At 46.6% G+C, this 17,750-nt stretch overlaps 2 protein-coding genes across 2 annotated transcripts in view; both read right to left on the minus strand.

Annotated features, from left to right (window-relative positions):
• Positions 1-9,000, minus strand: part of MYBPHL (myosin binding protein H like) — a 38,821-nt gene extending 29,821 nt beyond the window's left edge. Inside the window, exon 1 of the mRNA XM_049765604.1 lies at positions 8,856-9,000. Within this exon, the coding sequence (XP_049621561.1) occupies positions 8,856-9,000 (145 nt within the window). The remainder of the gene's footprint in view (positions 1-8,855) is intronic.
• Positions 9,001-16,795: 7,795 nt separating this feature from the next.
• Positions 16,796-17,750, minus strand: part of SORT1 (sortilin 1) — an 84,751-nt gene continuing 83,796 nt past the window's right edge. The window contains exons 19-20 of the mRNA XM_049765841.1: positions 17,287-17,410; positions 16,796-16,911 (exon numbers count right to left, since the gene is read on the minus strand). Of these exons, the coding sequence (XP_049621798.1) occupies positions 16,897-16,911; positions 17,287-17,410 (139 nt within the window). The 3' untranslated portion in view covers positions 16,796-16,896. The remainder of the gene's footprint in view (positions 16,912-17,286; positions 17,411-17,750) is intronic.

Genomic DNA, 17,750 nt, shown 5'->3' on the forward strand with positions numbered 1-17,750 from the left:
CATTCTGCGTTTTTCTCTCTCTCTCTGACTTATTTCACTCAGCATAATAGATTCCATGTACATCCATATATAGGAAAATTTCATGACTTCATCTCTCCTGACAGCTGCATAATATTCCATTGTGTATATGTACCACAGTTTCTTTAGCCATTCGTCTGTTGAAGGGCATCTTGGTTGTTTCCAGAGTCTTGCTATGGTAAATAGAGCTGCAATGAATATAGGTGTAAGGAAGGGGTTTTTGTATTGTATTTTTGTGTTCCTAGGGTATATTCCTAGGAGTGGTATAGCTGGATCGTATGGGAGCTCGATTTCCAGTTTTTGGAGGAATCTCCATATCGCTTTCCATAAAGGTTGAACTAGACAGCATTCCCACCAGCAGTGGATAAGAGTTCCTTTCTCTCCACATCCCCGCCAACACTGTTTATTCTCATTCTTTGTGATGTGTGCCATTCTCTGGGGTGTGAGGTGGTATCTCATCGTTGTTTTGATTTGCATCTCCCTGATGATTAGTGATGTGGAACATTTTTTCATGTGTCTTTTGGCCATGCGTATTTCTTCTTTGTCAAAGTGTCTGTTCATTTCTTCTCCCCATTTTTTGATGGGGTTAGATGTTTTTTTCTTGTAAAGTTCTGTCAGTGCCTTGTATATTTTGGAGATTAGCCCCTTATCTGATGGGTATTGGGTGAATAGTTTCTCCCACTCAGTGGGTGGCTCTTGTATCCTGGGCACTATTTCCTTTGAGGTGCAGAAGCTTCTCAGCTTAATATATTCCCATCTGTTAATCTCTGCTTTCACTTGCTTGGAGAGTGCAGTTTCCTCCTTGAAGATGCCTGTAATGTCCTGTAGTGTTTTGCCTATGTGCTGTTCTATATATCTTATGGTTTTGGGGCTGATATCGAGGTCTTTAATCCATTTGGATTTTACCTTTGTACATGATATTAGCTGGGGGTCTAAGTTTAATTTTTTGCAAGTGGCTATCCAATTGTGCCAACACCACTTGTTGAAGAGGCTTTCCCTGCTCCATTTAGGATTTCCTGCTCCTTTATCAAAAATTAGATGGTTGTATCTCTGGGGAACATTTTCTGAGTATTCAAGCCTATTCCACTGATCTGAGGACCTATCCTTATTCCAATACCATGCTGTTTTGATAACTGTTGCTTTGTAGTACAGTTTAAAGTTGGGAAAAGTAATTCCTCCCATATTCTTTTTCCCAATGATTGCTTTAGCTATTCGAGGGTGTTTATTGTTCCAAATGAATTTCAAAAGTGTCTGATCCACTTCTTTGAAGAATGTCATGGGTATCTTTAGAGGGATGGCATTAAATCTGTATAATGCCTTGGGGAGTATTGACATTTTGATGATGTTAATCCTGCCAATCCATGAGCAGGGTATGTGTTTCCATTTCCGTGTGTCCTCTCTTATTTCTTGGAGCAGAGTTTTATAGTTTTCTTTGTATAGGTCCTTCACATATTTAGTCAAGTTGATTCCAAGATATTTGAGTTTGTGTGGTACTATTGTGAATGGGGTTGTTTTCTTAATGTCCATTTCTTCTTTATTACTGTTGGTGTATAGAAAGGCCATTGATTTTTGTGTGTTAATTTTGTAGCCTGCCACCTTGCTATATGAGTCTATTGTTTCTAGAAGCTTTTTGATAGAGTCTTTAGGGTTTTCTAAGTAGAGTATCATGTCATCTGCAAACAGTGAGAGCTTGACTTCTTCCTTTCCTATCTGGATTCCCTTGATATCCTTTTCTTGCCTAATCGCTATAGCAAGTACTTCCAGTGCTATGTTGAATAGGAGTGGTGAGAGAGGACAGCCTTGTCTTGTGCCAGAATTTAGAGGGAAGGCTTTCAGTTTTTCTCCATTGAGGATAATATTTGCCACTGGCTTGTGGTAGATGGCCTTCACTATATTGAGAAAGGTTCCCTCCATTCCCATCTTGCTGAGAGTTTTGATCAAGAATGGGTGTTGGACCTTATCAAATGCTTTCTCTGCATCTATTGATATGATCATGTGGTTTTTATTTTTCTTGTTATTGATGTTGTGTATTATGTTGATTGATTTACGGATGTTAAACCAGCCTTGCATTCCTGGGATGAAACCTACTTGATCGTAGTGGATGATCTTCTTAACGAGGCATTGAATCCTATTTGCCAGGATTTTGTTGAGGATCTTTGCATCTGCATTCATCAGTGATATTGGTCTGTAATTTTCTTTTTTGGTAGCGTCTCTGTCTGGTTTAGGTATCAAGGTGATGTTGGCTTCATAAAAGCTATTTGGAAGTGTTTCTGTTTGTTCAATTTCATGAAAGAGTCTTGCCAAGATTGGCAGTAGTTCCTCTTGGAAAGTTTGATAGAATTCATTAGTGAATCCATCTGGACCTGGGCTTTTGTTTTTCGGCAGACATTTGATTACTGTTTTAATTTCATCAATGGTGATGGGGGTGTTTAGATATGCTACATCCTCTTCCTTCAACCGTGGAAGATTATAAGAGTCCAAGAATTTATCCATTTCTTCCAGGTTCTCATTTTTAGTGGCGTAGAGTTTTTCAAAGTAGTTTCTGATTACCCTTTGAATCTCTGTCATATCAGTAGTGATCTCTCCTTTTTCATTCCTGATACGAGTTATCAAGTTTCTCTCTCTCTCTTTCTTTGTTAGGTTTGCCAGTGGTCTATCAATCTTGTTTATTTTTTCAAAGAACCAACTTCTGCTTTCGTTGATCTTTCGGATTGTTTTTTGAGTTTCCACTTCGTTGATTTCTGCTCTCAGCTTTGTTATTTCCTTCTGTCTTCCTGTTCTTGGGTCCTTTTGTTGAGCATTTTCTAGTTCTATTAGCTGTGTCATTAAGCTACTCAGGTAAGCTCCTTCTTCCTTCCTGATGTGTGCTTGCAAAGCTATAAATTTTCCTCTCAGTACTGCTTTTGCTGTGTCCCATAAGTTCTGAGAGTTTGTGTCTTTATTGTCATTTGTTTCCAGGAACCTTTTTATTTCCTCCTTGATTTCATCTCGGACCCACTGGTTATTGAGCATGAGGCTGTTTAACTTCCAGGTGTTAAAGTGTTTCTTCTGAGTCCCTTTGGAGTTCACAAATAATTTCAGAGCCTTGTGGTCAGCGAAGGTAGTCTGCAAAATTTCTATCCTCTTGATCTTATGGAGGTATGTTTTATGTGCCAGCATGTAGTCTATCCTGGAGAATGTCCCATGTACATTGGAGAAGAATGTGTATCCAGGTTTCTGGGGATGGAGTGTCCTATATATATCCACTAGGCCTCTTTCTTCCATTTCTCTCCTCAGGTCTAGTATATTCTTGTTGGGTTTCAGTCTGGTTGACCTGTCCAGTGTTGACAAAGCCGTGTTTAGGTCCCCCACAATTATTGTGTTGTTGTTGATATTATTTTTCAGATTTGTCAGCAGTTGTATTAAATATTTTGCTGGCCCCTCATTCGGTGCATATATGTTTAGGAGAGTGAATTCTTCCTGCTCTACGTACCCCTTGATTAATATAAAATGTCCGTCTTTGTCCCTTACAACCTTCCTGAGTATAAAGTTTGCATTATCTGATATTAGTATGGCCACTCCAGCTTTTTTATGGGTGTTGTTTGCTTGGATAACTTTTCTCCAGCCTTTTATTTTGAGTCTATGTTTGTTCTGACTATTCAGGTGCGTTTCTTGTAGGCAGCAGAAGGTTGGATTGAGTTTTTTGATCCATTTAGCCACTCTGTGTCTCTTAACTGGTGCATTTAGTCCATTGACGTTGAGAGAAAGAATTGTCCTGGGATTTAACGCCATCTTTATTTCAAAATTTGGTGTGTCTTTTGGGTAGTCTTGTCTTAGATTAGGTCTTTCAGTTTTTCTCTTAAGACTGGTTTTGTGTCTGTGAAGTTTCTGAGCTGTTTTTTGTCTGTGAAACCATGTATTCTTCCATCAAACCGGAAAGTGAGTTTTGCTGGGTATAGTATTCTGGGTGAAGCATTCATTTCATTCAGTCTTGTCACAATATCCCACCACTGCTTTCTGGCATTGAGCGTTTCTGGTGACAGGTCTGCTGTAAATCTCAGGGAAGCTTGCTTGAACATGATTTCCCCTGTTGATCTTGCTGTTTTCAGAATTCTGTCTCTATCTGTGGGATTTGTCATTGTGACTAGGATGTGTCTTGGGGTGGTTTTTCTGGGGTCTCTTTTGGTTGGTACTCTTCGGGCATGCAGGATTTGATCACATATATTCTTTAGCTCTGGGAGTTTCTCTTTAATGATGTTCTTGACCATTGATTCTTCCTGGAAATTTTCTTCCTGGGTCTCTGGGACTCCAATGATTCTTAAGTTGTTTCTGTTGATCTTATCATAGACTTCTATTTTCGTCTGTTCCCATTCTTTGACTAATTTTTCCATTGTCTGCTCATTTGCTTTAAGTTTTTTGTCCAATCTCTCCTGCTGTATGGAATTGTTATGTATCTCATCTTCCACAGCACCAAGTCTATTCTCAGCTTCTGATACCCTGTCCCAGAGCTTATCCATTTTGTCATTCACTTCGTTTACTGAGTTTTTCAGGCCTGTTAGTTGACATGTTATTTCAGTTTGGAGTTTTGTCATTTCTGCCTTCATATTTTCTTGGTTCTTATTAGTGTTCTGTTCAACTCGATCCATGGTTTCTTGGAGTCTGTTGAGCACCTTCCATATTGCTAGTCTAAAGTCCTTATCTGAAAGGTTGATTAGTTGTTCAGTCATTATCTGGTCCTCAGAATTGTCATCTTCATTCTCTATGTCTGATGCTGGCCTGCGCTGTTTCCCCATTGTCACATTTGTATTGTGGGTTTTTCTACGTGTTGTAGTGGTATTCATTGTCTATATGATGTAGGCAGCACACTCCTCTGGCTCCTCCCTTTCTGGATGGGCTGACTTGCCTCTAAGGGAGGGGAGTCCTCCGTGGATGAAGCCTCACACTGGGTCAAATCTTAGGCCCGAGCATGTAACAGAGAAGACAGTCCAGAGAGAAATGTTTGCTTCTGTGATATAGCGCCGTTCTTAGTGTGATTTTTCCTTCTTGTTGCAATGGAGTTCTTTCCTTAGAAAGAGTGCACGGCCGCGTAGCGAAGTGGAGCGGCCGTGCTCCTCTGAGCCTCTTTTTGCCCCACTCGCAAGAGTTTCACGCAAGAGGACAGTAGACAGACATAGACAGGTCACACTCACAGTCTTTCACAGCTGAGCCCCACTGGGCCGGTGTACTTTCGCGGATTTTCCCCGCCTGGTGTCACACACAGGGAGCCAGCTTTTGCAAAGGATAGCCGGCTTTTATGCTCTGAAGTCCCTCCCTGAAAAAATGACTTGTTTATTTTCTTTCTCTTTACGCTAATGGATGCCACTTTCAGGAGGGAAGTTATTTTTGCCTATTCTGTCATTTCTGTACCAGTGCTGGGCACATAATAGGCACGAAACACATGTATGTGGAAAGCAGGATTGGAGGAGGGTGGGAGGGAAGAAGGTTTGAAAGACAGAGGAATAAAATGGGAGGGAAGGTAGGGTCACTTTTAGCTTTGGGATTCAGCTTTCCAAATCCTGGAGGCAGGAGCACTGTTTGAGAGGCTCCCAGTCCACTGGATCAGTGATGCCGAGATGTTGTGTCCAAGGCTCATTACGCACACTCAATAATGCTGTCTCGGGCAGGAGAGATAGCATGGAGATAAGGTGTTTGCCTTGCATGCAGAAGGTCGGGCATCCCATATGGTCTCCCGAGCCTGGCAGGAGCGATTTCTGAGCATAGAGCCAGGAGTAACCCCTGATCGCTGCCGGGTGTGACTCAAAAACAAAAACAAACAAACAAACAAAAAACAAAACAAGAATGCAGCCTGATTCCCTGCCCTCACTCTGCTGGGTGCTTAGCTCTGGGTGCCATCTTTGGGTCATGGTGCATTTGTACCACCGAAGGAACACATATTTTTGGAGGGCCACTCCTGGCAGTTCTCAGGGATCACTCTGGTAATGTTTAGATAACCATCTTCAGTGCTGGGGATCAAACGAGGTAGGCTGTGTTCATGGGAAGTGCCTTACCCTTGTGCCCTTTCTTTATCCCAGAGGTCATAGCTTTGCTCAAGGCTGGCCACTCACTGCTTATTCAGCAGTAAGGGAACAAGGGCATGGGGGATATCCCATCTAGGGGATTTTGAAAAGTTCAGGGGTGCTATGAAGTCCCAGATCTTAATTTTCATTTATCCCCAGAGCTTTGCTAGGATTTCCTGGGAGTTCACATCCATCTAGCAGCCAAGAAGCCTTGTTTAGTTCAGCTGGAGTTTACAGGGGAGTGGCTAGAAGGCCAAAGGGGTGGTGCAGGGTCACAGGATGGAGTTGGGATTTGAACTTGTGTAAAGGGGAGATGAAATGAGCGCTCCCCAGCCCCACCCTCTGCAGTGGGGGGGGAAGAGAGAGAGAGAGAGAGAGAGAGAGAGAGAGAGAGAGAGAGAGAGAGAGAGAGAGAGAGAGAGAGAGTATCAGAAGAGGCTGCACCATGGTGCTCAGTCTGCTTCAGATGAAGAAACTAACTTCCTTCCAGAACATTCCAGCTTGACATGCTCCCAGTAACTCTGCTCTCACTATGTCTATCTCAAAGGTGCGAGCCTGTTGAAGTATATTGGAGATGACTCCCAAGAGAGAACCCCCCCCCCCCACATCTTTTTCACCACGGTAGATTGTGGCCATTTTCTCTGCATAACTCCTGGACAGTAGGGCTGAAATCAGGCATCCTGACTTGGAAATCCACTCTCCACATCTTGCCTTGACTTCCTCCATTTCATTGAATGCTCTTAAGTCCTTTCCATTAGTGACTAGGCCGAGAAGAGGAAGCAGCACTTTGCAGAGGAAGTGAGGAGGTGAGGGAAGCAGCTGAGGGCTTCTCTGAGCAGCTAGCATGGGGATTGTGGATTGATTCTAAATCATGACTTTGGGCTGGACAGAGTCCAAAGGACTGGAGCAAATGCTCTATATTCTGGGGGCCAAGCTTTTGGCCACATAGGTTCTCAGTGCTGCCAGGAGTGAATGCAGACACAAAGTCAAGAATAGCCCCTGAGCACTGCCAGATGTGGCCTCCCTAAAGAAATAATAATAAAATGAATATATAAAATTCAAAAGCCTTTTGTCTAGGCCACATTCTAGAATCATGTAGAGACTTTTTCTCTCTGGTCGCTGTATTTTTTCTAACCAGGGGCTGGAGAGATAGTACATGCCTTCCATGCAGTTGACTCAAGTTTGATCCCTGACATTGCATATGCTCCCCAAAGCACTGCCAAGAGATCATTGAACACAGAACCAGGAGTAGCTCCTGAGTAGCACAGTTTGGCCACAAAGAAAAAAAATACATCAACAAACAAGAAACCTTTTGTAGAAGGGCTTTGTAGAGCTGATAAAAGCAGGGGCTGGGAGATGGCTTAGCCTGTGGGGACTGTGCTTTGCATTCAAGAATCCCAGATTTGTTTTCCAGCACACTTTGGCCTCCTAAGCATTGAGCTTGGAGTTGCCCACCCTGAGCTGTGTGCTCTGTGCTGCATCACCCACAGAGAAATAAATGCATCAAAAGCTCTGGTGGGACCAGATCGAACAGCAGTTCAACCCCCGGCGTCCTCCAAGCCAGGAGCAATTTCTGAGCGCATAGCCAGGAGTAACCCCTGAGCATCACTGGTGTGGCCCCAAAACTAAACAAAGCTCTGGTGGTTGATTCCGCTGGTTGCCAGATTCCCACAAAGGAGGAAAGCAAGATTATGCCCCCCAACCTGTATCAGTCTGAGACCGCCAGCCTCACAAAAACAAAGGCTCTGGCCAGGGGCAGTTGAGGGGGGCCCAGGTTGCTGGCAGAGAATCCCAGGGCTGATGCCCATCACCTCCTGTCAGCAAATGCCTCTGCAATGAGAAGCCATGGAGGAAAGGAGCAGAAGTGTCTCCCAGCCAGGAGAGGTGGGAAGGTCCCATAGAACCAGAGGGGCAGAGGAGAAGGTCTTGGAAACCCGTCACTGCCAGGGAGAGCCGAGTGACCATCACCACTCAGCTGCCCTGCTGCAGGCCTCCCTTGTATCTCCACCCCTTATGATTAACATGGTGACCCATATTCTCTGGACCAGTCATCTACTCACCCTGCTGATAGAAAGACACTTTCACAGTCAAACATTAATGTTTTTTTACAGTCACTGACTTGCCACAAATGTAGTCACTCATCTCTTGGCTAGAACAGAGCCCAGGCTGGATGCAGCTTCCCATGTGGAAACCCCAGGTTCATCACAACACCCCAGTATCTCTGAGCATCTAAGTGCTCTTGGGAATGACCTCCAAAAATCCGTCAAAGTAGGATGGAGAGATAGTACAGAGGGGAGGCACTTGCCTTGTACCAGGTCAACCATGTTTTTGTGGAGTTTTTTTGAGCCATACCAGGCAGCGCTCAGAAATCGATACTGGCAGGTTTGGGGGACCATATGGGATGCCCGGATTTGAACCACTGTCCATCTGCATGCAAGGCAAACACCCTACTGCTGTGCTATCTCTCCGGCTCCAGTTGACTATGATTTGATTCCTGCCACCCCATATGGCCCCAGAGCCTGCCAGGTGTGTTCCCTGGTAACAGAGCTAGAAGTAAGCTCTGAGCACTACCAGATGTGGCCCCCAAACTAGTAAATATAAATAAATAAAAGCAAAACATGCGGACACTTGAGTGACAAGAAGACCTGAAGAAGAATTGAGATTTCCCTCAAATGTTGCCCCATCTTAAGCACCAAGCCTACGAAGTTCTTTCGCATAACAGAAATCCATGCAGCTGTAGACAGGAGTAAGGGGTTTCTCCAATACTCCCCCAAGCCCTCACCCTCTCGACACCCCCATCACCTTCCACAGGTGGCACAGGCTGGGGAAGGGTGCTGCCAGCACCCTGTCGAGGCCAATCCTGGGGTTCCACTGTGTCCGCAGTTCTGGCTTCTTGCACCTTCAGGGTAACTCCTGAGGTCACCTCAGGCACTGTGACTGCCTCCATGGTGGGTCACCCCGAGACTGGACTCAGGGGAGGATCTTCACAGCTGGGAAGGAGGGGCTGAGTACCTGCTCCTAACTGGCTTTCTGGGGTCCCTGTCAAGTCATGGGGTTATGTAACTGAGCCTCTCCCTCACCTCAGCAGGACTGGAGGGGGCTGGACCTTGCTCTATCTCCCCCCAAAAGCCAGCCAGCAAGTTGTCAGTGTTCCCTCAGTGACCTGCTCCACCCTCACTCCCTGCGCCTCCCTATGCTACCCCTATGGGCAGGGGGGAGGTTGAGCCTGCCCTGAGCTGCTTTGGCTTCTCTGCCACCTCCTGGGTGACTTGTGACTTGTGATTGCCAGCTTTCTCCTCCGTCTGGTTCCCCAAGTGTGACAGAGAGATAAGCAAGACTGGGCACTTTGGTGGAGAGATCAGGGGCCCATCTGCTGAGAAAGTACTTAGGAAGGGGAGCTGACTGAGAGGGAGGGACAGGCCCTATTTTTAGTTCAGGCCAGTGCTTCTCTGAGCAGAGAGAAGGTGCAGGGAGGGCGGCACTGACACTATTCTGGCTCCTGAGCACAGTGTCCCTGGGCAAAACCTCCTGTGCTCAGAAAAGAGAGATGCTGTGGCCTCAAGGACTCAGGGGCAAAATGGTCTGTCTGATCTGCTGCTGCTGTGGAGTGCCACAGGCTCCCTTTAAGCCATCCCCTTACCCATGGCATCTGACCACTGAAGTCACGGTTCCTCTTTCTCTGCCTTTCATCCCCCAGCCCTTCCCTGCAGCTGTTATGATCGGGGCTCACACGCATGTGGTGTGGTGGTCTTTTGCGGTGCCTGGTTCTGGACAACGGGTACTGGGACCTTACGTGGGGTTTGTGGGTGGCATCTCCAAGCTCAGTTGTCATGGCAGGTGCTTCTGTCATCGAGCTGCCCCTGGGTCCACATAGACACATTTTTTTGTTGTTGTTGTGCCAGGGATCAAATCCAGGGTCTCACACTTGAGGAATGTTCTCTATTTCTGGGTCATAGTGTGGTCCAGTGTCTTTTTTTTTTATTTTTTTGGGGGTTACACCTGGCAGTGCTCAGGGGACCATATGGGATGCTGGGATTTGAACCACTGTCCTTCTGCATGCAAGGTAAATGCCCTACCTCATCTCCAGCTCCCCAATGTCTATTTTTTATATTTACTTTATTGTTTTCATAACTAAATTGAGCAAATATGCCCTGATTTGTTTTGGGGCCACACTTAGTGGGGCTCAGGAGGGCTGCATGGTATTGGGAATCAAACCTGAGCCTCCTGCATCTTTTCCCTTTGTCATAGAAAAAGGTGAGTGTTGTTGAATAAACAAGCTCCTTGCTCTTTCACCCTCAATTTGAAGATAGGCTCAAAAGTTAGTGTGGGACAGACCTCCTTGCCAACTTGTCTAGGGGTGAGGCCCAGAACCTGCATAGTAGGAGGGCTATGAAGCCTCCTGAATTGTTTTTCCTTTTTTAAATTTGTGTTGCTTTATTTAAACACTGGTTTGCACAGCTGCTTATGTTTGTTTCTGCCATGTCATGTTCGAACACCAATCCCATCACTAGTGTAAAATTCCTTCCACTCTTGCCCTCAGATTCTAATGAAGTATTGAAAAAGTTATAGCAAAAGAAAATTAGTGAAAATTATTATATCTCACAATGTGGTCATTAAATCATTGATGTTTTACTGTTTGTTGTTAGGTGATTGTTCTGTTATTGGTTTTGTTAGCTTTAGATGGTTTCTAAATTTTGACATCTAATTAGGTGTGTTTCTATTGAGATGTGTTAAAAAAAATTACACACGGCCACACGATCCAGGAATTCCAAGTTCTGTGGATGACATGGTGGCAGCTATGATGTTTGTCTGTGGCTACCAGGGCTTTTGGAAGTACAGAAGAGTGGTGGGAGGCTGCCCACATTCATTCCAACAAAGGGGACTCCAAACATCCACTTTGAAACTTCATGTAAGATATATTTTGGGGGCCCGGAGAGATAGCACAGCGGCATTTGCCTTGCAAGCAGCCGATCAGGAGTTGGTTCGAATCCCGGTGTCCCATATGGTCCCCCGTGTCTGCCAGGAGCTATTTCTGAGCAGACAGCCAGGAGTAAGCCCTGAGCATCGCCGGGTGTGGCCCAAAAACCAAAAAAAAGAAAAAAAAGATATATTTTGGGGAGAAGGGCTATAAGTTTAGTTCTATGTCGCAATAATGCGGTAGAGAAAATTTAAGATGCAGACTTGTGGTAATTAAAAAATCTGGGAATCTACATTTTTAAAAAGTGATGTGTGGGGGATGGACTGTGGGGGGATCCTAGACCACTGTTGAATTCCTTCCCCCTGCCCCCCCCCCCCCCCGATAAGAAAGCAACCGGAGAAACTCACCTGAGATGGGCATTCATCTGTCAGAAAGACTGACCATGGGCCGGGAGAGATAGCCCATTGGCGTTTGCCTTGCAAGCAGCCAATCCAGGACCAAAGGTGGTTGGTTCGAATCCAGGTGGTTCCCTGTGCCTGCCAGGAGCTATATCTGAGCAGACAGCCAGGAGTAACGCCTGAGCACTGCCGGGTGTGGCCCCAAAACAAAAACAAAACAAAACAAAAAAACAAAACAAAAAAGAAGAAAGACTGACCATGGGAGCTTAGTGGGCATATTGGCCCAAGGAGCCAGACCAGTGTTTAAAGCCTGGGCAAAGGTTTCAAGGCTCCTGAAAGAAGCCCTGAGAGAGGAGGCAGGGCACTTGCCTTGCACACAGCTGATCCCCATCTTTCACAGATAGTGATGCGGTCATTCCTGAGCAAGAGGTCAGGGCATCTTGGCCTCTAAATGTCCAAACTAACCAAATGATGGGAGGAGGAGACAGCTCGCTGAAGGCAGTTAGTGGGACACACCAGGGTGACCCCTGATTAAGAAGAGCAAGAGAGCCACAGGTGGCAATTGGGTAGCAGCTTGGCAAGAGTGTGGGCCTCACAAGCCTCTTAAGTAGAAATAAAATGCATAACTCTGGGGAGCAGTTGTGCTGCTGGGTCAAGCAGAAAGTGAGGACTGAGATAGCGTGGGAAGCAACTGAGACTGACACACTCTTACATGCCCATGGGGGGTAGGTATTTAGGGTGGTGGTAGGGGTTGTTCCCAAGAACTGCCCCAGGGGTCCATTGAAGTATGGGTCATGGCCATATGCAGTTTGGGGGAACTCCTGGCAGTATCTGGCTTGGTCGTGTCCACCTGAAGGTTTAATGCCTGCTTGGACCAGCGGGCTACACCCAGGGATCACACTTGAGGCCTCAGAATACAGCTCTAAGTGATCCTCCCAGCCCTGGGAGCTAAATCTGTATGCACATACCAAAGATCAATAAAAAAGTGAGTCGTTTCCCCCATAAACCATCTCCTATTGTTCATGCTACAAATGGGCAGTGCTGGCTCTTAAGTGCATTATTCTCTTTGGTTGCTGGAATTCTACCTTATTTTTATTTTTTAAGTAAGACCCCTGGAAAAGTTATCCCATTGTTAACAAACTATAGCCTGGTCATCATTTAGTAGGTCAGGTTACAAAGTCCAGTCTGGTTTATTTCTTTTTTTTTTTTTTTTTTTTTGGTTTTTGGGCCACACCCGTTTGATGCTCAGGGGTTACTCCTGGCTATGTGCTCAGAAATCGCCCCTGGCTTGGGGGGACCATATGGGACACCGGGGGATCGAACCGCGGTCCTTCCTTGGCTAGCGCTTGCAAGGCAGACACCTTACCTCCAGCGCCACCTACCCGGCCCCCTGGTTTATTTCTAACCCAAATATTTCAAATGTACAGAAAATGACCAGTACAAAGTTAAAACACATCCAGATTTATTTACAGAACGCTAAAGAAATCTGAGTTTTTATTTCCACGTCGTGAACTTTTATTAAGGGGTCTGGTTCCGTTAGGGAACTGACAGAGGTTGTTTGAAACTTGATTCTCCAACCTCACATGCAATTTCTGTTCCAGAGAACAGGAAACTTGGGGTCTTAGCGCACATGCAGTAATGATGTAATACTGCTTTACACTTCCGTCGGGAGGCGGCTGTGCCCCAGCTTGGGGAGGGGGACAGAAGTTACAGAGCGGGGTGTGGGGGCGGAGGACCACATGCTCAGAAAGGGAACGAGAGACGAGAGGACCAAACATCAGGCACAAGAGAACCCTGAGCATTTCTGTGCAAGAGGGCAAGGAGGGCACAATCAGAACCCTCCTCCCGAGACATCCGAACCGGAGGTGGGCAGAACCCGGGCACATTCGAGTCACCTGACCACAAACTGAGGGCATGCGGAGGGTGAGAACGGCACCAGAGATTGAGGACCTAGCAATAAATCACTAACATGGACACTATACAGTTTATACATGTGTCTATTTACACATCTCTATATATAGAGGTACTGATTAGTTTGTTATGGCTCTATATAAATGCTTGAGAATGGATCTGTGTGAAAAAATGCACGTAGCAAGTTGGAAACTATTTCAAATGAGTGTTCTGGTTCTTATCGTTATGATGCGGTGGGATTAAGAAATGGAGATGTGCCTGCCTATTCCAGGACCCTTGTGACAGTGACAGTGGCCCTCCCCTGCACACCATCACATGGCCAATCAGAAACTTTGGTTTTGTTTTAAGGACGTTAAAGTCCATGTTCATTTTTCCACCTGAGGGAAGGAAGTAGTAACTGAAAAGTGGAACTGCTTTCCTATTCTAGCACTTCCAAGCATCTTTGATAGCCAAGCAGGCAAGAGACTGCTTTGCCCCTAAAGGAAAACACCAGGCCTATATGCAGTTTAGGGGATAAAGGCAGGAGCAAGGTTCCCTGGGCCACAGTGAACAGTCCCATACTCCTTCCTGCTTGGCCAGAGGCACAAAGCTTTCTTTGCCTTGGGAAGAAGAGCTCTGGTTTCTGCAGCCAGTGCTGCAGGTGTGAGAGAGAAAGAAAACCGAACGGGAAAACCACGCGGGGACATGGCAGAGCTGCTGAGCTTCCTCTCCTGTGTCCACTCCTCAGACTGCCACTCTCCTAACTGGTTCCCCCTACAGCTAACACCCATGGAGGCATGGCTCTGGGCTTGCTGAGAGCCCAAAGCTCCCTTTGCCCAAAAGTGGGAAGCTGGAGTCTTCCCCAGTGGGCTCAAGCACGCAGACCACTCCCATGCTGATAAAGGTCCGTCTCTCTTCTAATGCTTCACTTTATTACTGAGAGAGATCTCCAGAAATCACCTTTCCTGGGTGTTTACATGGCACTCTATTCCTTTGAAAGAACCCTAACCTAATATCGGGACAGATTTGAAGTCTTTTTTATTTCCTTAGGGGTACAGGTCCAATGATTTTTCTCTGGCTGAGAGCACATGTTTATGGGTGAGCAGACTGACAGCCAGTAAACAAGCCAAGAAAGGGGATCACCAGCCATGTCAGCAGTCCTCAGAGCCCTAGGCTTGGGCAGACTGGGACCGTCTAAATGATCCTCTCATGCCCATGCTCTGGACCCAGGACCCTCTATGAGGCAAAGGGCAGCAACTAAACATATATTCAAAACTGCCCGTCCCCCCACCCCCGCCATTTTTCAGCATGATAAACAGGAGAAGAAAAGTCTGTTCACCAAGGTAGCAAAAAGACACTAACTCCAGCTCTGAGAGAAATTCTCGCTCCCTGTTTTGAAGAACTGTGGGTCATTTGTATGTCTGGGTGGTGCCTAGAGCTCTAAAGGTGACACACACGGGCACACAGCTAACTCCACATTTGCACCTCAGTGCCACAAACATGGTGACAGAAGCCCTACCTGCCCTGAGAGCCAAAGGGCACAAGTGCACCCGCGTAAGGGCGAAGGCGCTGCTTCCTCAGTGCCAACCACAGCACACAGGCCTCAATGTAAAGCAAAGGCCTTCAGGCTGGCAGGCCTTGCCGAAGCGCAAGTTCACTCTGGGTGGGTGAAGGTGGGGTGAAGGCGCAGCACCGTCATGGGGGGGAGGCTGCATCTTTGGGATTCCTTTGAACTTAAAAATCAAGAAAAATGTACGGTGCAATGCACTTTTCCTAAAATTCTAGTGCTCTGGCTCTAACAAATATTAGTTCTCCTCACAAAAACTGCCCTCGCTTAATCTCCTCACTAAAGCTCCCTCATGTATTTCATTTTTACTGTGGTTTCCAGGCCTCTAGAAGTCTCCATTTCCTTTCTCCTCTCCTCTCTTCACTGCTGCTGCTGAACTCATTCTGGTGTGGACAGGAACAGCTGTCTGCTCCTGCATTCTGACAGAGAAGTTAATTTGGCACGTTTACTTTTTAAAACGAACTTTCTAGCCATAAAATGAACTAGCAGCCAAGTGGCAACTACCAAAGGCTGTCCCACTATAGTTACTGGGAGTAACTGTGATCAGCTCGGCAGGTACAGTAAGAACAAAAACATCCTGTTCCGGTGCAGCAAATATGCTACCTGCAGTAAAACCAACTGTTACAGCTTCCCGTTATGAGACAGCCACCCAGATTTCACCTATGTTCTGAATCCATGTACTTTTTATAAGGTCAATGGGGGAAACTTGCCAGGATTTTAGCTATGTACTGAGTGAGTGGCCAAAGTGTAGTGTAGAGTGGACATGGGTTCTCCAATGGTGCAGTCAGCAAGCAAGTAGCAATTGGGGGGGAAGGAACATGATGGGAATCTCATCACAAAAGGAATTTTGCTTTTAAAAAGTCTATAGATGGGGCCGGACAGATAGCACAGCGGTAGGGCGTTTGCCTTGTAGGCAGCCGATCCAGGACCGATGATGGTTCGAATCCCGGCATCCCATATGGTCCCCAGAGCTTGCCAAGAGCGACTTCTGAGCATAGAGCCAGGAGTAACCCCTGAGCACTGCCGGGTGTGGCCCACCCCCCAAAAAAGTCTATAGAGCAAGTCCAGACCTGGTTCCAGAGACAACAGCAACCTAAGAGGAAGCAAAGAGGCACCAAGAAGCCACCCTGACAAGGAGGAAGGAAATGGAGACAAAGACTGTGCCAGTCTTCCCTGGTTGCGCCCTGCACACCACTATCCTCCTCCAAAGCCTGCTTGCTCTGCCTGGGCAGACACCCAGGGCCGCCTGACCCTGTCCTTGAGCAAGTCCACTGGCACACACACAAAGCCTGACTTGAAAGACCTCGGAAGAAGAAAGAATTTCCCCTTTAATAGGTGCTAAATCTAGTCGATTCTTGACTACTCCCCTTCTTCTGCCCAAAGTTAAAAATATTGCCCTTTATGTTTTCCTGATTTAGAGTCTTGGAAGCACATGGTTAAGTTAATGGCCAGAGGGCAATGAACAAGGGGCTGCCTAATGAAACAGGAGGAAAGGAAAAGAAAAGAAAAATCACCGCGGGCGATGGTCCCTGACAAAAAACGGGCTCCATGTACAAAGTGGGTATTGGTGTTCCTGAAGCTGGGCTATCCTCAGACGGGAGAGGTGGCTCAACTGGTGCCAGTGAGTGCAGCCTCCCTGCCCAGAGCCCAGTGACAGCACCAAGAGCTATGAGAGCTGATGCTAGAGCTGGCAGGTGCCCGGGGGACAGGCGCCATGCAAACATGCAGCAGCGGGGTTGGTAAAACATTCCCTTAACATTCCAGTTTCTTCCATTAGAGATCCAAGTTCAAACCCAAAGAGCCAAAACTTTGCAAGTAGACAGAACTTGAAATAAAAAGTTAAAGAATTAAAAACCTCTTCCCACTCCTTGTAGCCAAATATTAGGGGGCTTTTAGGGAGCCCCCTACCCTGAATTTCTTTAGCATCGCTCCTTTAGGCTTTCACGGAAGCAGCAGAAACAGAGCTGGGTCCCTTGAAATGGGAGATTTATTTCCCAAAGTCGTAGCCACAGGGAGTATGAGAGGTACTGCGATTCACCATCCGTGCTCAGGCCCAGATCCTTTGCCGAGTTATTCCAGAAGGTCCTGAGGAGACAGACATAGATTTATGTAGTGCCTTTATTTATTGACTAAAATAATTCTGTGCAACTGCCCAGATTCTGGGGCTGGCAGATCTTTGTTTTGGGGCCAAACCCATAGGTGCTCAGGGGTTACTCCTGCTCTGTTCTCAGAAGTAGCTCCTGGCAGGCTCAGGGGGCTGGGGATTTGAACCATCATTGGTCCTAGATTGGCTGCATGCAAGGCAAATGCCCTACTACTGTGCTATCTCTCCGGCCCCTGGGATGGCTGAATCTTACAGGCATTAAGTTGATGCTTTCAATCTTCAGCCTTCTGGACCTCAGTGGATCCAGGCCAGACCACTCTCACCCCTCATCCCCCTGCCAGAAGGGAGAGACTCACCTCATCAGAATCGTCATGGTAACCACGCTTGTTAGCATGGGAGGCAGTGTCCAAAGTATCCACACCATCCACACCGTTGGCTTCTGCATGCTGTTGTAGAACTGAGTACCGGTGCACTAGGAACCTGCAGAGCAGAGTGATGTGAGCCTCTTGTGGGGCAGAGGGCCACCTTTCTTCAGCATCGGGGGATGAGGTTCTGAGTTTCATTTCATTTAGGGCAGTGGTCAGCAATCTGCGGCTCGCAAGCCACATGTGGCTCTTTACACTTTGAATTTGGCTCTTCTGTGTGCCGAGCGGCAGCTCCAGGAGTCAGGACTCTGCTCCTAGCCTCTGTCAGTGTGTGCCCTGTGTGGCTCTCAAAATAAATTTCAATCGTGGTTTAGGCGAGATTTGGCTCAGTTGAAAAACAAGGTTGCCGACCACTGATTTAGGAGCTTGGGGGAACCACATCTCATAGTTCTAGG

This window comes from Suncus etruscus, chromosome 19, assembly GCF_024139225.1.
Source record: "Suncus etruscus isolate mSunEtr1 chromosome 19, mSunEtr1.pri.cur, whole genome shotgun sequence".
Taxonomy (NCBI): Eukaryota; Metazoa; Chordata; class Mammalia; order Eulipotyphla; family Soricidae; genus Suncus; species Suncus etruscus.